This window comes from Vigna angularis, chromosome 4, assembly GCF_016808095.1.
Source record: "Vigna angularis cultivar LongXiaoDou No.4 chromosome 4, ASM1680809v1, whole genome shotgun sequence".
NCBI lineage: Eukaryota > Viridiplantae > Streptophyta > Magnoliopsida > Fabales > Fabaceae > Vigna > Vigna angularis.
In genome coordinates, this window is record NC_068973.1 from 28511811 (window position 1) to 28536597 (window position 24787).

The 24787-nt window shown below is 29.8% G+C and overlaps 1 protein-coding gene and 1 long non-coding RNA gene across 20 annotated transcripts; one reads left to right on the plus strand and one right to left on the minus strand.

The window, feature by feature from the left end:
* Nucleotides 1–10338: 10338 nt before the first annotated feature.
* On the minus strand, nucleotides 10339–13616 carry LOC108330600 (RNA polymerase sigma factor sigE, chloroplastic/mitochondrial). The gene is made up of 6 exons (XM_017565093.2): nucleotides 13515–13616; nucleotides 12507–13214; nucleotides 12152–12298; nucleotides 11806–12042; nucleotides 11255–11518; nucleotides 10339–10593 (listed from the first exon to the last, which is right to left on the minus strand). Exons 2-6 carry the CDS (start codon nucleotides 13194–13196, stop codon nucleotides 10396–10398), a joined length of 1536 nt encoding a protein of 511 aa, XP_017420582.1. The 5' UTR covers nucleotides 13197–13214; nucleotides 13515–13616; the 3' UTR covers nucleotides 10339–10395.
* A 3738-nt stretch (nucleotides 13617–17354) lies between these two features.
* LOC108330952 (uncharacterized) lies at nucleotides 17355–20173 on the plus strand. Of its 19 annotated transcripts, none has more exons than XR_008248590.1 (5): nucleotides 17397–17469; nucleotides 17589–17710; nucleotides 17821–18056; nucleotides 18488–18555; nucleotides 19084–19705. It is a non-coding gene; the product is annotated as an uncharacterized LOC108330952 (long non-coding RNA). The 19 variants fall into 19 exon arrangements; XR_008248594.1 differs by having other exon boundaries at nucleotides 17398–17469; nucleotides 17853–18056; XR_008248600.1 differs by lacking the exons at nucleotides 17397–17469; nucleotides 17589–17710 and adding an exon at nucleotides 17355–17369 and having other exon boundaries at nucleotides 17873–18056.
* The last annotated feature ends 4614 nt before the right edge of the window (nucleotides 20174–24787 follow it).

A 24787-nucleotide genomic window follows, 5' to 3' on the forward strand; every position in this document is an offset into this window, starting at 1 on the left:
TTAAGGTTCAGTACCTTCATTTGTACGAATATCCCATCTCGGTCACGTGCTTTCACCTTGCAACTCATCCCATGTCAGATATCACTCATGCATTTAATTTTATTATAATAAAAACCCTTATACATTTGATGAATTAAATTGTTGCAATTCCAAACGCGCCAAAACGACATGGATAGTCAAAAACCCAATGATTACAACAAAATATTATATTATGTCCTTGTCATTGCTTCTTAAAACGAATACTTTAATAGATTGTGACCCGTTACGTAAGAAAGCGAAACCACGTTTACCATGATGATCAGGATCATTGCCATCTAGTGCAACTCTCTCTCCTTAATTTTGTTTTTTGGAGTGATTATGGTTATTTTCTACAATTCACACCATCGTCTTATTTTTATTTAAAAAATAATAATAATAATTCAATTTATAACATTAAGTAGAGACTTGGGGTAATCAAAATAATTGAGACTTTAAACTTATTTCATCATCACATAATTGTTATGAGGACTTTTCTTACTTATAATTGATCTTTTATTCTTGTTTAATGTATGATTTTTAATGTATGCACTTATTTGTGAATTGATGAATGGTGATTCGATAAATATAATAAATCTTTTAATTAAGATAGAATATGATATTATATTAACAAGTGAGTTTAAGATTAATTCATTATTATAAAATTGAATTCTAAGATGAGATGAAATTTACAAAATAAAAAATATTGACCTAAATTTATGAAACTAAAATAATTTAGTTTTAAATAAATAGTAAGAGAATAAGTTGATCCATAAATTTGAAATATTTCGAAAAAGTCTTTCTTTTACAACTATACAAACAAAATGATGGCGTCTCAAACATAATGGAAGGTTGAGGAGGGAAGTATAAGCAACACCATGGGCATTTAGTATTTGATAGTGGGAACGTTTCTTTCAATACACAGATGGAGAGAAACATAGAGAAGCTGGATTAAAATAGTTAGTGACGTTTTAGGAAGATAAGAATAATATTTGTGTGAAGAGCATGGGATGACATGAATGAATCCGAGGTAGGAAAGTGATTGAGAGATTAAAATAATAAAACAACTTTTGAATCATGTTTCCATTTATTAATTGTCGGATCCTTGAGAAGGAAAGTTTAAAATTTGAATTATACTTAAATGTGAACCCTGATAATTTGATACAAGACTAAATAATTATGCATGTTAGATACAAACAAAGTTTCACATTAAATAAAATAAGAGATGAACATGTATATATAAGATACTTTTCTTCTTAATAAGAGATTATACTTTCTTTAATAAGAGTTCTTTTGAAATAATACAAAAAACAAATGATATCAGAATTGTTAGTTCAACTCTAGTGATCAGACTCAAACGAGCACGTTCTCCATGATAATTTTTGTATAAAGAGGAAAGAAGTACATTATAAAATCTTATCCAGTTGAGAAGTTGGCAAGTACAAGCTCTGTTTTTGCGTCAACTCAATGTGGAATATGGGCACATAAATATTATTATAGATTGATATATGATAGTGTGTAATAGGAATATTGGAATGTCACTCGGAGGTAGCAATACAGCGTGAAAAGGTGAAGATGAGAGCCAGTTGGAAGGCAGAAAGGAGACACAAGCTGCAGAGTCTGTCACTACCAAACTGGAATTTAGCTAACTTTTTTATATTTCACTTTCACATGACCCTAAACCTAGCTCTCAAGTGCTCAAGCAACTAAACTTTTAAAATCTTACGATCGTATACTGTGGTTTGTACTTAGACACATAAAGAAATACTATTACTAGTAGACTTAATGAGTTTGTTTTTGACTCTCTGAAAAGGTGAGTCAAATGGGAAATAATGCATGGTGGCTGCTCCATAAAAATAATATGTTTGTATAATTGGGTGTGTGTGTGTGTTGTGTGCATGTATATAAGAAGGAAAGAGAGTTGGATCTGTGTCATTGCTTAGTAATTGGTGAGTAGGATGCAAAACGTTGGTGTGCAGGTTACGCAGAATCAACCAAAGTGGCCGCACACCGCAAAACCCTCTTCTCTCACTCGTCCATTTTGGAAATTGACTCATTCCTTCTTTAACTTATTTACTCATTCGTCACCATCACCATTTTCTGTTTCCTTCTTTCTCCTAACGTTTTACTTTGCTTCTTTCTCACCATTTTTTTCCTATTTCGATTACTTCCTTTTTATGCAAAATTTTAAAACATAAAATAGTTTATCTCGTAAATTATAAAAATAAAAAAGTTAACTTAAAATTACAAAATATTCTAACTATTTTTCAATTAAAATGGTTAAAAATTATGACGACCTTTATGAATCATAATAATATTTTGGAATGATTTTATTCACTAACCCCTTTTCATCTCTTTTTTTGTGTGAAATCAGATGAACATTTACTTTAAGGATGTAATTTCTGCATTTTCTGTCATATCTTTCTACTAACTAGTTTTGTTTTTTTGCCTCCTAAAGGGACAACAAAATTTATATTCAATTACTTTTTTCTCTACGATATTTCTCTTTTCTTTGTCGATAAAACATTTTCAATTTAGCTCCCATTATGCGTGATATATTGTTTATTCGGCTACATTAGTCAAAATATGCTGACTCATGCATATAGAGAGTATTGGGAAAAAGACACGCATTATTGTACCAAAACAATGGCCCATGTCGTCTCTAAAATAAATATAAATGGTTTAAATATATTAAATCGTGAATTGAATCAAATTGTAAATTGAATTAGTATAATAGTGTATTTTCTATTTTACAATATTTGGATAATCCTTCAGAAAGATACCTATATATATATATATATATATATATATATATATATATATATATATATATATATATATATATATATATATATATATATATATATATATATATATATATATATATATATATATATATATATGGATTATCCATTTTAGTGTTTATATTTGTTGTCCAAATTTATTTTTTAAATATTTTTTAAATTAAAATAATTATTTTATTAATTTTACCATTTTTATCATTTATTTTAGTTTGATATTTTCTTAAATTTAATTATTTTTTAATTATAAAACAATCTGTAAAATAAATAAAAAATATGTACAAAAATTATAAAAATTACATACATTAAATTTCACATTTATAATAATAAAAATAATAATAATTTTATTATCTTTTATTATTATGAAATAATATGACACATATAAAATATGTGTCTTTTGTAACATCCCAAAAATATAGCTTTAAACTATAGTTAAGGGTCCTTACATTTATAATAAAATAGAACAATTACAGGAATAAAATTTAACTTATAGTTAAACTAAAATAACCATAAATTTAAAACTTTGAAGAAACGTATACTGCTACTATTACCAGTACAAATCGAATGTTCATACAAGCATCGTATTAGACCAACGATCTTAAACTATTACAGAAATAGGTACAAGACCGAACAGTCTTACTCTAATAGAAACCAACCTCTTCTGCCAGCGCCTGCTCCAGAATACCTTCTGTACACTCTGCTCACACCCACAAGGTGATCATTGCAAGGACAAAACAACCGAACGAACAACATGATAAGACAAGAAAATAAGGATAAGCTAGTGTAATTTAATTGACTATGTTAACATACAATTCAAATACCCACATAATACAATTATACATATACATAAATCATAAAACATGTTATAACCGACCACTTTACACTGACTGTTCGGACTAGTATGAATATGAGCTATGGTCGTTCGTGCACTCGTGGGTGGTAATCTGGAAAACCATCAGTATTACCGCAACATGGAAAAACCCTTGAGCTTGCCACATGAGGTTAACCCGTTATACCTCACCTTAGGTCAAGGTAATACATACTACCCAGGCTAGGGTCTCCTTCTATTCTCATCACATGCATCACCATTCTCTACTTGAGACTCAGTGACCATTAGAATTTCAGGATGAACGTCAATACTAAGCTTTCCCTATTCATACTTTTACCATAATACAACCAATCACTGAGACATTCCTCCTTGGAATTCTCTTTTAGATCCATAATATAATTTTCACATCATACTTTTTCATCCATCCCATCTTTAAATAAATATCACACGTAACAGTAAAATAATAACCCCACCTTTGAACACAACCGAACGTGAAAGATCAACATAACCTATGAACAAGACTGAACGGAGAGCACTCCCAATTTGAGAACATGACCGATCGGTCATTTAGAGAATAAGACTCAAGCAGGAGTTGAACACTTAGACTTATATCAAGCACTTATGATTTAGAACGAACAATATTGTCTTAGACCAAACACTATTAACTTAGTACAAGTACGATATTGAGCACTAGTATAAGAACGAGCGTTCATAAGAGACCACACAACTCAATAATACTGATCGCTAACACTATCATAGATACTAGTACCAAATTGAGCACTATATCGAACGAGCGCTGGTCCAAGAACAAACACTTACCAAGAACGAGCGCTAGTACAAGAGTGAGCACTACCGAAACCGAGCGCTAGTACAGAACAAGCACTACCAAGACAGTACATGACCGAGCGCTATCACTAGCATAATGGCTAGTATAAGACCGAACGTTACCACTAACCTAACGGTTAGTACAAGACCGAACGCTAACACTATCATAAATAATAGTATAAAATCGAGAACTATATTGAATGAGCGTTGGTCCAAAACCAAACACTTATCAAGAAGGAGCGCTACTGAGACCGAACGCTTAGTCCAAGACCAAATACTACTAAACTTAACTAAACATGAAGGAATATATATACAATTACGCCACACTTATTTTTAATGAAAAATAACGATAACATCTACGACTTTACGTATTATAGAATACATTAACTAAACTGTTTAAAAAACATAAAAAAGAACTATACTTAGACCGAACGCTTACTATTAAACCAAACCATACTCAAGTAAGAGAAATAAGATTTATTACATGAGAGTGATTATTAAGTATAAAATGTGAAGTAAAAGTATCTTAAAGATTGCTACATATTTATATAGGACATAGTAGCTGTGACTGTGAGCTTATATCTATATTAAAATAATACTAATAATAAAAATAAAAGTATAAATAATAATCAGTACTTATTTAATTATAATGCAGATATGATTTAAATAGATATTGTAATGACAAGTCTTAAATAGTTTTATTGAACAATGTCTTTTGGATAAGATAGAAATATAATATCTTTTTGTAATGAACTATAATCATACTAAAGATTATTATTAATTGAAATCATCTCACAGATAATTGAAGTTAATTACTTAATTAGATTTCTTAAGAGGTGAGAGAAAAGAAAACCTAAGGTGAATAAATTTATATAAAAAATAAAATATACTAAGGTCAAATGAGTAAGTGGATATTTTCTATTCATGCTTTTAATTTCTTATATATACAACAATTCAAGTGCTAATTGATTTCCAATTAGTCAATCCCAAGTTCCTACTCACTCGAAGACAGAAATAATGCAAAAATCATGTGGAACAAAATGTCCAATAACGGAGTTGAAATTGACATAGCGTAGAATACGGATTAGGAATTTGTCTAATTGAGAAAATCCCTCAGATTTTTCTAGATCATGTCAACAGAATGCCATTTTTTTCTGTGTTGATACGGGTATTAACTTGAATAATCGACACGTGTAAATTGTCTAAATTTCTGGCAGTCAAGTTGATTTTAATGAATTAATAAAATCACATCTAATTAAAAAATACTTTGACTAAGTGGTCAGATATTTGTTTAGACTACCAAATGCAGTTAACTTTTTTTGATCAATAAATATATGTATTATTACACAAGAAAAAAAAAACCACTATCAATTTATTAAAATTTATTCTCCATATAACTTGAAGATACTTAATGTAAAAATTTAGGACTCAATGTTCATGTATTATTTATTCATATACCAAAATCTAATTTATGTAAGGAAAATATTATATATGAAATTACATTCCTTACAATATTGATTCTGCATGTGAGAATTCTGAAGAAGAGGGAACATAGTATGGTGTGTTGCTATGTGGTGCACATGGAGAAAAGAAGAATAAATTTGTATTTGAGCGACAAGATTGATAGAGAAAATATACTAGAATAGATTATTTTCCGCACCTGGTTTTGAAGGAAGATATATAGTTGAATTTGGATACACACATTTTCACATTTTCACATTTCAATACAACTCAGGAAGTTGTCTGGGATGAGAATTGAATAGAGAATTGTGTGTTGCTGAAATTTTTGATGAGGCAGCAAGGACTTTTTCAAGACTAAATGCACCAAAGATTTTAAGATATGGTTAAATATAATCAACATTTAGTTAGAAAGTAAAACATAAATCAAAACAGAAAGTGTAGGGAGTGTTAAACTGATATAAAATAGAAAAAAATTCACCATTTATCGTTTCGTACGTAAGCACATTTTTTATATTTATCTTAAAGTATATCTTAGCTTTATCATTGATTACGGAGACATTTTAACTTTTGCAGAGTAATGATCACCCATCATCATTATAATATATTCGAACACATCAATTTTGAAATGCATAGTTTCTCCATGTAAAGGGTTCTCCACCGTTTAGGTACAGAGGATAATCCAACTCCAAATATTCCTTCAATTTATGTGTAAATTATAAAAAATGCAAGTTTTCTAAAGAGAATGCGAGTTATTCAAGAGTGTAAGTGGAATTTAAATTTAATTTAATTCTATAAAATCAATTTATGATAAAAAGATATATATATATTTATTTATATATTACAAATTTATTTTATCTTTGATTCATACTGTTTTTAATCTACCTCACACACATACATATATGACAAAATATTAATAATGATTTAATATAGTAACTAAAATAAGGTTTGTATTTATTCATTTATATAGTATATATTTATCTTATTCTTAATAAATATCAAATATACGATAGTGTAGAATAAAAATTTGATTTTGAGTGAAAATAAGCAAAGTAAATAATGTATAAGAAAATTCTAAAATCTTAATACTTGTAAATTTTGATTGAAAGTGGCATTATGATTCTGGATTGACTCTTGATTCGAAATTAAATGTATATCTCCCATTTCCATATTAAACTCTGAAGCATTTGTTGACCCAGTTTGTACTTTTGTGTAATTAATATTGCTTTGGAAAGAGATAAAGATCTAAAAGTCATAAAAGGATGAAATGGAATGTGATTAATTGAAGACAGTAAAAAGTAGTGGTGTGATGATTGAAAGTTAGAAGTAGGTCAAGTTGCTTTGCTAGCAACAACGATCAACCACTCTTTACTCTAGAATGTGGTAGCTGTAGCCGCCTCAAAACACTTTTGCACGTAAAATAAAACTACTGAACAAGACTATTGTTCATTTGCGGAAATCTCAATATTAAGCAAAGCAAAACTCATTTAGAAGTAGTATCTGATGCGTATTTTATAGTAATAAGATTCTCCTTGTAATTTATTTGGCTACCAGAATGCAATGTATGTGTGTAACATATCTCGCAACTTGACATGCGCGCATGCTTTGGAGTTTCGACAGGAACAGAAGAACAATCTTAAAGTGATCATACGGAGAATATATGTAGAGTGAATAACCAACTCGATGATACGCAGAGACAAATAAAGGATAACAGCAAATTAATAGAATTAAAATATGTTAAAGATAGCAAAATCTAATCAGAAAATATCTTTTTTCGTCTCCTAGTCCACTTGCTAACTTTATCAATTATATATTCCATAAACTAAATCAACAGCACAAAAGTAAATTCAAATAAAAAATAAAAACTCTTACACTTTAAAGTTTGTTAATTTATTTACGTTAAGTAAAAAGTAACTATATAATAATAAAACTCCCATGGATAGCCTTAACTACGAGAGACTCTAATATATTAACAACTTTTTCATATAATTTTTTTGACAATAAATCACGTATTAGTATTTTATTGGTTTGTTTAAATTTATTTTTTTAAAAATATGTGAAACAAATCAATTCAAAGTATTATAAAAAATTGTTCAGAAAAATTGTTAAAAAATATTTTCCAAATATGAGTAACTAATTGTATATTCTGTTTTTCAATGATATAGGGAACACGCTTCCTCACTCACTAACCTTTTTATCTTGGCAAATCCAAATGGTAAAGAACATATATTGTTCAAATGTGATGGGTAACAACAAAACCTTTAATACCAAAATTTTGGTTTGTTGAAGTAAGAAACATTTTTCTCGCTGAGAAATTTAAATATATCAAAATATAAGATTTACAAAATTAAAATAACGAAAGTAATATGGCGAATCTTATCTGAAGAAAATGATTATATATTAGTATAAATAATATAAAATATGATTGTATTATAATATGTAAACAAAGGATAATTGTTTTTCTAAATTAGTATGTTGAGTTATATTTAAAGTCAATATTCTAAGATGGTATCAATACCTATTTTAACTAGATTTGTTATATCAATTATTATTGAATTTCTCTCTATTTTCGTTTTCAATTTTATCGATGTAAAAGAGTACAAAAAAATAATATATTATTATTATATAAGCTATTTGATAATTATTTAATTGTAAGTAAATGGATAGATATAAGATAACTATCATACATTTTTATAACATACTAGTAAAATTTGCTTTAAAAATGAAATACTTCTATAAAATTATTAATAGTTTTCTACTTAGAAGTTTTCATTTGATAAATATTTAGTTGACATGGGTTTTATCTTCCATCGTCAGATAATATGTATGTTGTAAGGGTTCAATCTCGAATGAAATATTTTGATGACTGTCATTAGTGTGAAAACATTACTACTTGTGTAGGTTACTGTTCATTTCTTCACCTAACCTGACTTAACAATATAAGATGGATATGGTAAATATCACAATCAAAAATTATTTTTATGAAAAAAGAGAAAAATATTTTAAAATGTCAGCCATTAATTACTGGCTACCTACCAATTCAAGATTCATGGACGTAGCTAGGTGTGAGTCATTTCGCCCTCATAATTTCTCAGTTTGATCCTAATCCACTCGTTTTTCAGAAATATAAAAATTGGATACTCTATTCCATCTTGTATTAAGATGCCCCACATACATATTTATTTATTTTTGTAAAATTATAAAAAAACAAGAAAATTGCAAGCTCAACTTTATAATTCAAATTTTATAATAATCTAATTATTATAATTACGTTGTGGATGAGTATCTATGTCTCTAAATCTGATCTCCATCTTATCGTTGCTCTATTTTCAGAAATAAAACATGGATATTAGATTCCAACTAAAATTCAAGGTTGTTCCTGTCACGCGATACTCAATGTCAAAACAAGGTTGTGGCCATCTAAGTACAAACATATGGAACAATTTGTTTGTAACTTTGAAAGATCAATTTTCAAGTATAAAACCAAAACATACATTTAGGTATAGAGACTTATTATATGTCAGTATTTGCTATATTATATTTTATCTTCGCTTATCACTAACCAACACCATCTGTGTCCATTTTTTTTAAGACGATTAATGGTGCATAACATGTTTGGACTGACTTTTCTGTAAGTTCTTCGAAAAAGAAAAATGAAAAATTCAAATTAATTTCTGTTAAAAGTAATTTATGCATGAATTAAATTGTAAAACCTTTCTTTAAATATTTATCTGTAACTTGCACAGAAGTTAATATTAATTTATGGAAAATTTAATTTTGATGTTTTCTTCTATTTTTTCTCTTAAAATTATAGAAAAATTCGATTAAACGTACTTATATGTAGAATATTTATACTACTTACAATGTGAGTATGATGTAAGTCTCTAAAATATTTTTTTTTTTATTTATATAGGAAGAAGTACATTCAGTGAGAGTGGTAGGAATGATTAGAAAGAAGTACATGACAATTAGCATTTGGTGAAAACTAAAGAAAGCAAGAGAAAATGTGCAAGAATAAAGGTTGTTTAACTAAAAGGAAATAGATGGAAAAAGGGAATGAAAATTAATAAATAACTAAAAAAAATGTCATTATTTATAACTTTTGGATATTACATTGGCAATTATTCTCCTGGCCCTACTCAAATCGCCATCACTTTATTTTCTGGCCCAATGTTTAGGATATGATATACACTCCCCCTTCATGATAAACGCCGAATACAGTATAATTTCATCAAAGTAAGCCACATCACATGTATGTATGTAACTTGTATAAACAGTCATATACTTTTGTAATTTCAAGTAAATCATATACAAATTACATGAGCATGATTATAATAGTATCTATTTAAATGAACAATAATACATATCACGAGTGTGTATATATATATATATATATATATATATATATATATATATATATATATATATTGTATAACTATAGGTTAGGTGTTTCTATACATCAGTGATTTATACAACATAACGACGAAGATAATCCAAACGAGCTGAATGCTTGAGCTTCATAAGAGCCTTCATTTCGTGCTTTCTAACCATTTCCCTTGATATATTCAAGTTCCTAGCAATTTCTCCCAATGTTCTGTCACCCTTCCCATCAAGTCCAAATCTCTGTCTGATAACTAAGTTCTCCTTCGGCTTCAGGGAATCAAGCTAGCACAAAAATTATATCTCAGATTAGTTGACAGTGACAATATGGTGTAATTGAATCAGATATGTATAATAATATATTACTTGGACAAAGAAAAATAGATATGTTACTAATTCCCAACTGAAAAGGGTTCTAAATTCTATATACTCTTCTTATGGATTAGAGTTTATTGAAAACCAAAAATATCAAATATCAATAAATTTCAACAAATGAATACACATTCAAAGAAGTATAGGGGAGGTTTTTGACCAAGAAGTCAATGAGCAATGAGACGTGATCCAACCTTATAATTAGTTGACACCACTCTTTACCCAAAACCTTAAGGCAATGAGTTAATGGGTCTCTCACTTATAAACCACTCTACTTTTCTACTTTTTCATTTTTATCCAATGTGGGACTTAGACTCACACTTGGATATTAGTCAGGATCGTCAACGAAGAGAAACCCAAGAGGAATCATGAAAGAAATAAAAAATACTGTTGACAAGAATATGATTATCATACTTATTTGAACATATGGCAGTGTTAAAACTTGAGTTCTGAAAATTTTCAAATTTCATTTATTTCGCAGATTTCATTGAACAAATACAGTTATGATCATAGCAAACTTCAACAGAATGAGAAATGTGGGATCAAATAATGTCTCAAGAGATTGAGTAGTTACCACATCATCAAGAGCAAGCCGTAGTAGAGCAGGTTGCTTACTATTATCACCATTAACACCATCATTATCAACGACCCCGTTAATGAACTCCTCTTGTGTAGTTATATGCCTCGAGTTCAGCGAAAGAATGGATTTTGATGCCTTCATTACGTCATGGTATCTTTCCGGAGATATTTTAGCTCTTTCTATTATTTCTTCCTCTGTTGGTGACCTCTGAAGCTCAATTGTTAACTCAGTTTTAGCTTTTTGGATTTCTGCTCGAACCTGCTCAAAAAGAAATGGAGAACTTACCCAAAGTTGAGACTTCAACACCCTAAATTCTACTTAATTTTATATCCAAGCCTTTCTAAATATATTGTCTATATAAAACAATCCTGGATTATACCTTCAAGCAACCACAACAAAAATGGTTGATTAGGAATTACAATTTGTTGACATTGAAAACAAAGTATGATGATATATAACATGGAAATAAAAACTAAAGAAATAAAGCCATGAACCATATGCTGCTAAACAAAACACTAATCACCATGAATAGTGAGAATGCATACCGATTCAAGTCCAAACGGAACGCGTGTGAAGCTTGAGAGGGTCATTGAACGAGTGATAGCATGTCTAATCCAAAATAAGCTATATGTTGACAGCCGAAATCTTCTGTTCGGTTCAAAGCGATCAATTGCTGTCATAAGTCCCTTAACTCCTGCCTGACAAAGATCTTGAAACCTAGAGCCACTTGCAAAATCTGAAAAATATTTGTTGATAACGAACAAGACAAGCCGGAGATTGTGCTGCAAGAGACATGATAAGTTACACAACAAACTGACAGTAATTTCATCTTCATACGTTGAATTTTTTTTCTAAAGTCATGCCGTGAAAGAACTTAACAATTCGAATTACCTTTATGAGTTTGTTTCTTGCAGCTTGACCAACCTCCAATGCTTTCTTTACATGAGCAATGTTCATGTTCGTTGCATCGGCTACTTCACTATCAGCAGGTTCTCTTTCTAGCTCTTTCTGTAAACCTTCTTTCACTTGAAGTATTGTCTGAAAAACAAACAATTATGACTTAATGTCTGCTACAGAAGCAAATTCTGAGTTTTCCTAACATCTTGAATTTGACAAAGTTATCTAAGAATGGAATTAAATCCTCGAACCCCTGCTACTCGGGAACCAAACAAATCTAAACTAATAGTTCAAGAATAAAAAAATCAAAGTATGGGGACAAAAACATTAGTTGTAATTTACTGATTACCTTCATAGGTTGCATCAATTTGAAAAGCCAAGCATGCTCTGAAGAAGAAAGAACGGGAGGTATTTTCATTCTTCTCCAGTCCATACCGACAAAATCAGTTGATGCGGAATAGTCCCGAATAAGTTCTTCAATCTTCTCCATCCTATTCTTTCTTTTATTTCGAGTGGGAACGACTTCATCCCCGTCTGAGTTCCTCTTTAATGAAATCCGCTCATCAAGATTCAACCGTTTAGCTTTCTTGTTCTGGTTTCTGACCACCCTATCGTCGTTTACATCCTTTTCTTCACAATCGTCAGCAATCTTCTTCCTTCTCCGGGAGACCCTTTTGATTTTACCATCTATACATTCTGCATTATCAGCATCAAAAGCAGGGCTGAGTTTGTAAATATTTTCAAGCATAGCAGCAGCTTCATTATAGTCGACATCCAAGGAAGAAGGAGAATTTTCCTCCGCAAAGGCAACTCTTTCTCTCTTAGGTAGTTTGTTAGCTTTCCCTATCTTTTTCTTCTGCGTCTTGGTGGTCGCAATGGGCACAGGGATTTTCTCTTGAGTTGCAATCAAAGCTGACTCATTTTGTTTATCCCCTTTAAATGCTATAATTAAAGGTCTCTTCAGACGATTACAGGAAAAGTTTGTATTCAATCCCACTGGAGTCCTCGCAGCTGAGCTAGAAACAGTCACAACTCCCATACCAGGTTACCTAATAATCTGCGTTTAACAAGAAATGGCAAGTTTTTAATGCTAAAGATCTTACAACATCATTAACTTTGGTTCACAAGTAATCCTTACTGAGAATTATCAATCAGTTAGCACATTCTCATGATTAATCATTACTACAGCTTAAAAAATGTATACCAAAATAATAACGTATGGACGAGTAAACTTACTGCTCTACCAACCATCAAAAACTTGCCACGATATGATATGATGAAACAAAAGTAATGGAATCAAATGAACAAGTAAATTAATATATGTTCAAAGACAGAGTGAGACCATAACGAAGAGTACCTTTGATCAGCGAGAAGCAAATGAATCCAGATAGAGGAATCTACAGAGAAAAGTTAAAGGATTTGAGTTTTTCTGTATTTAAAGCGAAATGCGTAATTAAGATGACCACAATTTTGGTCTCCGAAAAATCAACGGCCAGGAATTAGTGAGAGTAGAATATGCGGTTAGTGATGGGAACACGTTAGTGATGACGTGGCTAAGGTATGAAGAGGATTGTTCTGTGGAGCTTAAGGTTGACACGTGGATGGCTCCTTCTTGAGGCGAAAAAGATTTCGCCACTTTTTTGTGGGATCGAATTCAAGAGGCCTTTTATTGAATACGTAGCGCAATATCCACCATCATCCTTGCCATTTGCATTTTAACTCGTATATTTAAGTTCCATATTTACGAATAAGTTTTTTTAAATTGTGAAATACAGAAAAAAAAATGGAATTAAGAATACTCGACAAAAATAGGTCAAGAAGTTATATGATTCATCATGCTTGTCATCATGGAGCAAGAAACTTTATGAAAAATAATGACATTTTTCGAAGATAGTGTTTTGATATATATATATATATATATATATATATATATATATATATATATATATATATATATATATTATGGTTCAATAGTTGTTTCTAATATCTTGAATTGAATTTTAGTAATATGGAAGTTTCGTTATAAGTATTTAGAGATCATAATGAACTAATCCAACAAAAACAATTTTGGCAGTATTAACAAAATTCAAAAGAAGATAGAACATTGTCATTTGTAAGACGAATATGTTTTATAAAATCTGTTATCATTATTTTATCAATTTATTATTTCTCCATTTTTAAAGTTCCAAAAGGAATGTATAAGTTTATTAGGAAAGTAAAAAAAAAACTTTTTTTTTTTTCATAAAATGAAGGTAGGAAAATAGCTTGAATAAAATGAAAGAGTTTATGTACATAAAAAATAGGAAAAGACATAAAAGTATTGAGTTCTTTAATAAAACTATATTAACCAAATGAAAATGGAGACCAGATAAATAAGAAAACGACTTCTATAAAGAAATTCTAGAATCAAAATATAAATCTTGGAGAGGTCTATCGAGAAAAGTAAACATAAATTAATATGGTGAAAAGATTTAAAGAAGGTATGTAGGAAGGAGGGAAAAGGAGATAGTTTTACCAAAATATAAAATGGAAAAGTAGATTCAAAGCCTAAGATAAAATTATGGGAAGATACTTGATTAGGATAAGATATCATAAGCCTTAGGTTTATAAGACTATGAGAATTCCATAATTAAGAATAGAGTCATAAAAGTGTTTGGAAAATGGGAGAATGATGAATGGAAATGGAAGATAACATGAAGATAATGGACATGAAGAAGAGAATGGTTTGAGTGAAAATTGTCAAAAGTAGACGAATTTAAACAACAATAAAGAAGGAGGACTTGGAAAGATGAGAAAGATACATATTCTGTTAAATTTGGATATGAAAAATATAAAACACTTGTATTGAGGAAAACTCTTATTTGTACAAAATGTTATGAAGTGTAAAGATAACTCTCTCAACCAAATTTTTGCTTGGAGAACAATTATGAATAAAGTATCAACAATAACAAATCTTAGGAAAAGAGGAGTACAATTAAATGATTTGGAGAACAATCATGAATAAGGTACCAACAATAACAAATTTTAGAAACAGAGGAGTACAATTAAATGATGTATCTTGTGTATTATATGGATTGGAAGAAGAGACTAATTCATATTTATTTCTCACTTATATATCACAAAAGATTTGGAATGTATAATAAATGAGTATAAGTGAGAACAATTCATCATAATCAACTAAAAACCACATCCATCTTTTTTATTTGTTGACCCTTAGTAGTACAGAAAACATATGGAAGGTTGTGTGAATTAAAATTATAAATAATATATGGGATTATAGGAATAATATAATGTTTAGAGAAAGAAAAGTGGATGCAAATAAAATATTTACTTTTGACACAACTAAATGTTTGGTTTTAGATAAAACATAAAATTAATTGTTATTTTTTCTATTCTGATTGAATTCTTTGTCCAATTCAATACATTCCATTTGTCACATAAAAATATAACCTTAACCACACGTTAGAGACTAGTAGGAAACACAAATCTCAATCTATAAAATTGGAGGTAAATATCTTTTTTCTGCATTCTAACCTGACTTGACTTTTAGTGTGAAGCTATGTATGTTTTTAGTAGTAAATTTAGGATTAATATGAAACACAATATGGATGGTCCAACAATAACATACAGATACTAAAAAAGATACTAAAAAAAATGCAGTCATGCAACAACATGCTCCTTTCAAGCTACACCAGGGAAGCAACAATGGAGGAACAAAAGTTATCCAGTTATGACAAGTACTATAGGTTGATTTACATCAAGTACACAAATATCATAATTGGTTTTTGATGTAACTATGACTGCTTTACATTACATTAGATGTAACATGTGACTACTCTGTTTTAGTACCTTGAACATATATGTAACTTCTAAATTTTAAGACTATATAATACTGTCTTGAAAAGATACAAAATGAGATTTCATTACAAATGTGTTGAATGCATATTTAGATATTTTATAATAGTGTTTAATATATATATATATATATATATATATATATATATATATATATATATTATTTGTTGATAAAAAAAAATCAGAATATAACCTGAAAAAGCCCTTGAATTAATCAACAGCGGAAAAATCTAGTTGTGATTCTTGGAAAGAATTCGATTCCAATGTTAGTAATTACTAACTGGTAATTTATTTTAAAAATTATTTATCATTTATTTGTTTATTTTGATAAATACTAAATTATATTATTTGTTAAATAGGAATAATTAATAAGTTATTATTACAATTATTAAATTATTACAATTTTTAATTTTGTTATCTCCACAGGAATGAACTACTGCTCCTATCTTTGTTCAAATTTAACGAAAAACAAATTACATTGTTCTTTTAAAAAATATTTGTGTCAAAAAATGTTAAATCTACATTTTATCTTTATAAAGTTTTGGTCTTTTGAACTATCACAATTCATACATTCTACTATATAAATTTGATAAAGGAGTACACATAAGTCAATTAAATAAAAAAATTAATTTTGGTTACTTTTACTATGTGTTAAATTAAATTTATTATATTTAATAAAAAAATATAAAAGAAAAGTGGATACAACTTCTGTCTATAAACTTTAGAATTAAAAAAAGAGAGACGTGTAGCTAATTTAACCTATTTTCTGCTAAAGATTTTATCATCATAATTCATTTTGGATTAATTTTAATTATAAAATACTTATGATATTGTAAACTATATGATTCTTTTATTGAATAAAATTTGATTAAAATTAGATAAAAGATTGAAAGAACTAATTGTCACAATATATATCTTGAAACTATTAGAAAAATGTTAATTTCCTGCTAATTTTGTCGTGGAATTTTTTTTTTGCAAGAAATTCCTGAGAAATTTTTTGCTGGTTCACATTTGCAAGAAATTCTTGTGACCATTTCTGTGAAAAATAATTTGCAGTAAACTCATAAATAACTCTGCTAAAAATAATCCGTTAAAAATCCTGGTAAACCTTTTTCCAAGATGTATTCAGCAGGAAAAAAATGTTAAATTTATTATAACTTGGTTAAATTTTGTTAAAGAGTATATTAGAGGCAGAATTTTATGAGCCTTGTATATTATAAAAGAAATTATCTTAATTAATGTTCTGTTGAGTCGATGGATTGAAATTCATTAAAATTATATCTAAATAATTGAATATGGCTACGTTAAACCTAAACTCGCATTCACATGCTCCTTCTTTTAGATGTTTCTAATTTAGGTATGTTCATTCTATCTTTTCTACTATCATCCGTTCCATTCCTTATTTTTCCTTTTCAAGATTTTTTGCTCTCTCCCGCGCCTCTATCATCTCTTCTCATGTACTTTCCTTATCTCCAGGTTCCAAATTATTTTCAAATTCATGCCTTATTTTACATGTTTTGTTGTGATTGTTTTCATTAAGCATAATCATTTTGCAATATTATCTTTATGTTATGAGTTTGAGTTGAAGACGGTGCCTTCCACATGTTTGATGAAATGCAACACTACGACCACTTCTCAGTTGAAGTGAAAATTGCTACGACCACAGTTAGTAGGTTGATGCATGACACCTAAGTGTTGGTATCCTTCGTACTTCGCCCGTGTTTGGTTTAAAAACATAATATAACATTTTGTGGAATTCATGTAGATAGAACATAATATATTTGTGGTTTCATTTTTACTGTCTTAAGTGACTAGGAATAATTAGATCTTATTGTTCAAGCTCAATATTGGAGGTTAAAGGTATTATAATAAAGGCCCACTCGTTTAAAGGCCCACGAGAGATAAAAATATCTCGTGGTTAGAACCTGAGCCAAGAAAGGCAGTGCTGGTCCGCTAGGAGAAGGAGCACGAGGCTCACTGGCAGCATTCAGGCATGGCTTCTGGAAGGAGAGAGAGCAGATCGGCGGAAAGGCTTTATCAGAAGGTATGAAAAAACTGAACTTTCATTATTACTGTATTGTGTAAGTTTCTATGATGTTACAGGATGGGGAAAAACCCTAACCTTTAAATAAGTTAGGGAAAAGGGGGCGAAAACCAAACTCCTAACAGATTACTACTTCTAAGTAGTAATCCTAACAGATCTTACTAATAACAAACATCAATAGTACTAATAGGACAATACGAAAAGGTCTTTTTCTATTGATTTACTGCTTTAATATTTCATTGTTAAAAGTCTTTGTCGTTAGATATGTAAGATAGCATCAACATCATTAATTAGATTGCAACCCTGGATTTCATATAATTAAACGTAAAATACACTTTTAATGTAAGTGTAATGATCTAATTTTTTTAAATAAGGTTAATGGTCTACTTTTTTTTTATAACACGTGCATTTTCTACTATTTTGACTTGCAGGCGATTGTAGGTTTCAAGATCTGCCTCTTACATGAGGATCTGTGTCTTTCATTGAGGCTTTTCTAATGGTAATATCTCCTTCTCCTTTACCCTCTTATTCTCTCTGTCATGTGTTCTGATATCCTCTTCATTTATTTTCTATAGTACTGATATTTCTGTCATTATCAATCTTTATAGCCTTACGATTTTTTAAAGTTTCTATGTCAGTTTAAAATTAATATTTCGGACATTACCATTGTGTTTGCTTCTCCCACAGTGGTGAAGATTTTGAAATTTGTCATGGTTTCTGTTGAGAAATTAAGTTGCTTACGAAGTGTATGCTGAAATGCCTACATTCCTAATGTTGAATTATTGAGTCCTAGTTGGTTTCTGATGCACCGCAATGTAACCTTGCTAATGAAGAATATCCCTGGCAATCAGCCCTATGTGGGATCCACGTTGCCCAGGGTACAACGTATATATGTATGTCTTTTTTGCTAATATTTTTCAGTTTGTGTGTGTTCCCTCTAGCTTAGAATTCATAAACAATATCCGTCATAGTTTCTGAATAATAGGGCAGTTTGTAATGCTTTAGCTGTTTAATTTGTTTATAGCAGTGTATTTGTAAAGGAGGAGTTAAGTTTGGAGATCAATCCTACCGTGATATATTCAAACCTGCAGTTTGGTGACCAAGATGGAATAGACTCTGATGGACTTCTTCAACATCCATTGGGGATTATGTGTGGAAATGATGGTGAAATTTATATCACAGATAGACACAATCACAAGGTAGACAACTCACACCCAGGTAATTTTGAATTGCCATGGCTCTGCCATGCGATATATCTTATTGAAAACACTGACTGAATTATATAACTCACTAACGTATCTCAGTTCAAAGGCTTTTTTGCTATGCAAAAGTACGGGGGAGGATTCTATATAGCCTTACCCTTGCATGTCAGAAACGCTATTTCTGGATTTGGATCCACGACCAGCTGAGTTATATATATGCACGCACGCACACACACCAAGAAAAGAACGAATTTTTAGAATAATTTACATGTTCCTTTTGTCTTTGCATACATTTTCCAATTTCTGTCATTGCTGAAATTTCCAATTCTTGCTGGTCATCCGGCTGATTTCTATGAAAATTTGGGTGTCCGGCAGGTTTAAACTCTTTTAAACATTAATTAGATTCTTATTTTAACCTTTTATGTCAAATTTTTCGAGGGTATCCAATTCTTTTTCTACATACCTTATTAGGTCATATACGTGATTTAATTCTAAATACTATCGAATACTCAGATTTATGTCATCAAACTTATCTTGGAGCTTTGGAATCAAACATGATACACCTTACTCTGACACAATTTAATTAATTGAATGGTCAGACTTTAGTTCCATTATCCTCACTGACTGAATTTCCTATTCTCCTTCCTGTATGTTTTAAATTATCAAACTAAGAAGCTAGATCCAACTAGTAAAAGAGTTAACAACATTGCAGGAACTGGAAAAGCTGGTTTCAAAGCTGGAACGGCTGTAAAAGCTTAGGCTGGTAAAATGTTGTATGCCGTTTTAGATAACATGAATAATAATACATCTTTATAGACAAGTATTTAAACATGTGTATAAATTAAGTTGTATAAAATTTGATGTAATCCTGTTAACATTTACGTATGATTATTTTATTTTTCACTGATAGTAAAATATTTTTTTATTTAATCTTAATAGAACATATATTTCAAATTTAATTGTAGGTCAAGTTAGACTTTTTAAAAAATACCTACAACATATAAAAACAAAATTAAATTTGCTTTTTAAACAAATAAGCGTGCCAAAATTCTGTCTCGGCTTACATTTATCTGTCCCTTATTACTACTATCTTAGTGTGAAGGGAATGTGTAACTATATAGATGAGTACAAATAAAAAGATTCCATCACTCCTAAGTGTTTTTCTTTTCCAATCATCTATTTTATTGTTTCAACATAGAGTAAAGCTAAGAGATAAAGGATTATTTTTGTAAGTATTTTATATTTGGTATTTTTTGTTTTCATTATTTTTTTGGTTTTGCTTTTATAATAAATAAAAAGCATTATTTAAAATGAATCTAAGTGTGTATTCACTTTAGATGATTGATTTGGGAGAGAGTGAGTGAATGAATTTGAGAAAATTTGAGAATGAATTGAATTTTTTTTATGAAAATTAATGTAGAATTTGATTGATGTGATATATAAACAAAATTGTTTAATTGGTAGAAATTGAAAATTATCAAAATGTTTCTAGTTATAAAAGTAATATAAAAAAATAATTGTTGATGTTATATATAATTCTAAAAATATTTATAAGGAGAAAACAAATAAAAATTAATTTTAAAATTTTAAAAAAATGGTAATATAGTAAATTGAAATAATTAGTTTTAGAATATAATATTTTTTAATATAATTCATTGTCTAGTGGTTTGTTTTTTCTGTTATTGTAATGAAATTTAATATATATGATGAAACAAATAATTAACCAAGTTATAATATTACATGACCTAAAAAAATGCTAACATAATAAGATACAAATATATTTCTCATAATTTATGATGAAGTTGCTTTACTTAGTTATGTAAGCAACTTATTTAAATCATATTGTATTAGTATTCCTATTAGACATATTGTATAGAATGAATTTGAAAATAGAAACTCGAAGCACCATTTGAATAAGTTATCATCATGAATGATTATAGTCCTTAATAAATTATCAATTTCTTTAAAAGTATGATTAGATAATTGAGTTGTGGCTATTAACAATGCATTTCGACGTTACATGGCTTGTAGTTGTCTTTGAACAATTGCACGTAGTCTTCTTGTTTTAGTATTTTCCTTTTTCAGTTTATTAATTATTTGAGAATTAATCTAGTTTACAATTCATTAAGGTGACATTCACAATAAATAAAAGTATGATAACTATTGTAAAAACAAGTAGAATTGAAATATAGTTAATGTAAGAAATTAAAGACATAAGTTAATGAAATATAATAAGTCATGTAATACAATTATTGAATAGTAAAGAACTTAATTATCTAAATGGTGTAGAATTAAGTTAACATTATGGTTGAGGTTAACAAATTGTCAACTCATGTCGAGGGATAAGTTGGCCAAGTTATCCTCAATACGCTGAACCCGCTCTTGTATTTATTCCATATCCTGCATTCTATGTTGCAATTCATGTATCTCTCCCACATCTGAGTCATCATATTAGGATTTGAAGGATATGAAGAAGGTTGTAAAAGGTGGTCATGTTGAAGACTATGATGTCGTGGTTGCTCTTTGTTTTCATTATCATAGATGTCGTGCTGCCAAACACTATTCACGTTTACAATGTTCAACCTCTTCAAAAAATTAGTTGAAAAATGTTGTCTGGTCCCAAACTAAGTGTTGGCATTTGCATCAAGATGTACTCTACTATATTGTATGATTTTGGTTATCAAGATATCGTATGGTAAAGGTGTGTCTCCGACTTTGCGTTTAAGCATATGTCACATAATGCGATGATGTCAATTGATAGTTATATTATTTTTAAGCACTTATAACATAAAAATATCCTCGTGTAATAACTTTGCAAAATTTTTAGATCATGGAGTCAACATATGAACAATAACATAATGCAGAAGTTTATCATTAATATTCAAACAACTAACCGTTTTAACAAATTGACCATGCATTTCTAGTCTAACCATAATAATCAATGTCATCTCTCGATCATAGGTAAAGTCATATGGGATATTTGTAAAATATAATTTTTGTTCCTCGTACTTGAGATAAGCAATATTCAACCAATCAATTGAATTAAATCTAATTATTCTCTTGTTTATCTCATTAAGATATCCATTTGCGAAATCTTTAGATTTGAATAGAACACTTTGATCAAATCCAATGTCACAAAATCTACCACTCCTTGAAATACAAGGTGATGTCGAAAATATAATTCTAAGGTTGGAAATGATTCAAAATTCATAATTTTTGTAACTATTATATTTCTTGTGTAGAAATTAGTAGTGTAGTGTTCCATTTGATGATTATTACTGAAGAAACGAAGCTGATCTAATACTTATGCAACAGATGGCCTCTTATATGTAAGAGCTTTCGTCTTAGTTGTTAGTTCTTTTTCCTTTTGACTTTTTCGTCCTTTTGGATGATGATGATGCCATTTAGCAATAACTTTAAGTAAAAAAAATAACACAAAAAATGTCATAAGAATAAGGTTTAAACCCTCCCTTGGTCCTCAAGTTTGTATGAAAATCTCAGTTGGGTCCTCAAGTTTTTTTCTGTCTCAATTGGGTCATATTTTTTGTAAAAATGAACAAATTTTACCCTAACCGTTAAATTGTAACAAACGGCGTTAGTTGGTGCTGACGTGTTGCATAATTAATACGCTGATGTCAAAATATTTGATTACGTGGAATTTTTATTTAATTTGAGAGATTATGACATGGCACGTGGTGATGTTTTGATTACCTCCCTCCCCCTCTGCTTCCTCCTCCATTGTTGCTCCACCAGCGCCACCCACCATCTACAACACAATCACAGACCAAAAAAATGCCATTCTTCTCGATTCAGTTACAGATACACATTAATTTGAGAGATTTCAGATGAACTGTAACAGCGTTGAGTTAAGATAATGATTAAGAATAATGGCACCGTTTTTAACGACAATAATTTATCAAAGTTAGCGGATGTCAAAATATGAGGAGGGAGAGAGCCATTTTTCAATTCCACGTCATAATTAATGAGGCATGAGTGTCTGAAAGAGGCAAATGTTGTGCAGACCAGCTATAAGAGTTCACAAATTTTCAGGTTTCTATTTTCATAAAAATTTTAATCCCCAATAAGGTAATTTTCCCTCTTATAAATAATATTCAATGAAATTTTTATCTGACTCTGAGATCATCTTCCTCACTTCCGGATCAGCGAAAAAATAAACCATTTCTTTTTTACAGTTTGAATATTGCGATCCCGAATTTCTTCCCAGTGTCGGATTTCGGAAAACCCCTACAGGGCCAATCAGAAACCCTAGATTCGTCCTCATTTCTGGAGAATTTTTCAGTGTAACATGAACATATTTCAGTTGATTTTTCAGGAGGTGCGAGTTTCATTCGGTTCTGTTCTTTGTGTTATTTCGGGATCTTGAGTAACCACAAAGGGGAATCAACTTTGTTTTATTCCTATTCCTATTGTTATTGTTTATTTGTTTTTTTTTTCCATTTTTGAGTTGGAAGTGAGAGTGGGATTGATGAGAGTGCATTGGGAATTGGTGGCGTTGGATTTTGTTGCGTGGATGAATGCGTGATCTGGGTGGAGAGAAAGAGAAGGGTGAGGAATGAGTGGGGCATAAATGTCTGCTCCATTGGGTATTTGAATTCGTTCTGGAAGTTATGGGTCTTTGGATAAACAGGTACAGAACGGCTCTGCACGAAAGGTAACAAAGATGCTCAAGGAGAAGGAGAAGGAGAGGTTGTTCCTTTGGATCTGCAAGTTCGCTGGTCACAAGAAAGTCGGAATGCTCTTCCTCTGTCTCATCTTGAACAGAAATCTACAATACAACGGTGCCATGTCATAATCTCTCAAATTAAATAAAAATTCCATGTAATCAAATATTTTGACATCAGCGTATTAATTATGCAACACGTCAGCACCAACTAACGCCGTTTGTTACAATTTAACGGTTAGGGTAAAATTTGTTCATTTTTACAAAAAATATGACCCAATTGAGACAGAAAAAAACTTGAAAACCCAACTGAGATTTTCATACAAACTTGAGGACCAAGGGAGGGATTAAACCTAAGAATAATTGAATATTAATAGTAATATTTTAATTTAGAAAATGTCATAGCCATTACAAGAACATTGAACAATGATAAATACCAACAATATTAAATTACAATACAAATTCACCTAAGAACTAAGACTATTAAAGCGTTGTAAATGTTGTATTGCAAAAGATTTACTTCCATAGATTATGGGTGAGAAGACTCGAGTGGATGCCAATTTTGTAGAATGGTTTTGACCAAACCGTAATGTGCACAATAGCCTTCCAAGAGCTCGTGCTTCAAGTGTCTTTCGCAAGAAAGAATGTTGCCAACGTTTCTTTTTTAATTTGCAACGTTTATATTTTGCTTACAACGTTTTAATTTATTAAAAAAATCTTTTTCTTAAAAGATCTTTTGGATCATGGGCTTGGTTCACCAGTCTTATAAATAGAGCAGTTCATTCACTCCGAAAATATCATCAGAAACTAAGAGAAGATAGAATGAGAGAAGAATAGTTTCTGATGAT

Coding starts and splice junctions, on each gene's coding strand:
- LOC108330600 (XM_017565093.2), bottom strand. CDS start 13,196: ATGGGAGTTGTGACTGTTTCTAGCTCAGCTGCGAGGACTCCAGTGGGA. Junction 12,043..12,151: donor CAAGAAACAAACTCATAAAG/GTAATTCGAATT, acceptor TGTCTCTTGCAG/CACAATCTCCGGCTTGTCTT. Junction 11,519..11,805: donor TTCCGTTTGGACTTGAATCG/GTATGCATTCTC, acceptor CTTTTTGAGCAG/GTTCGAGCAGAAATCCAAAA.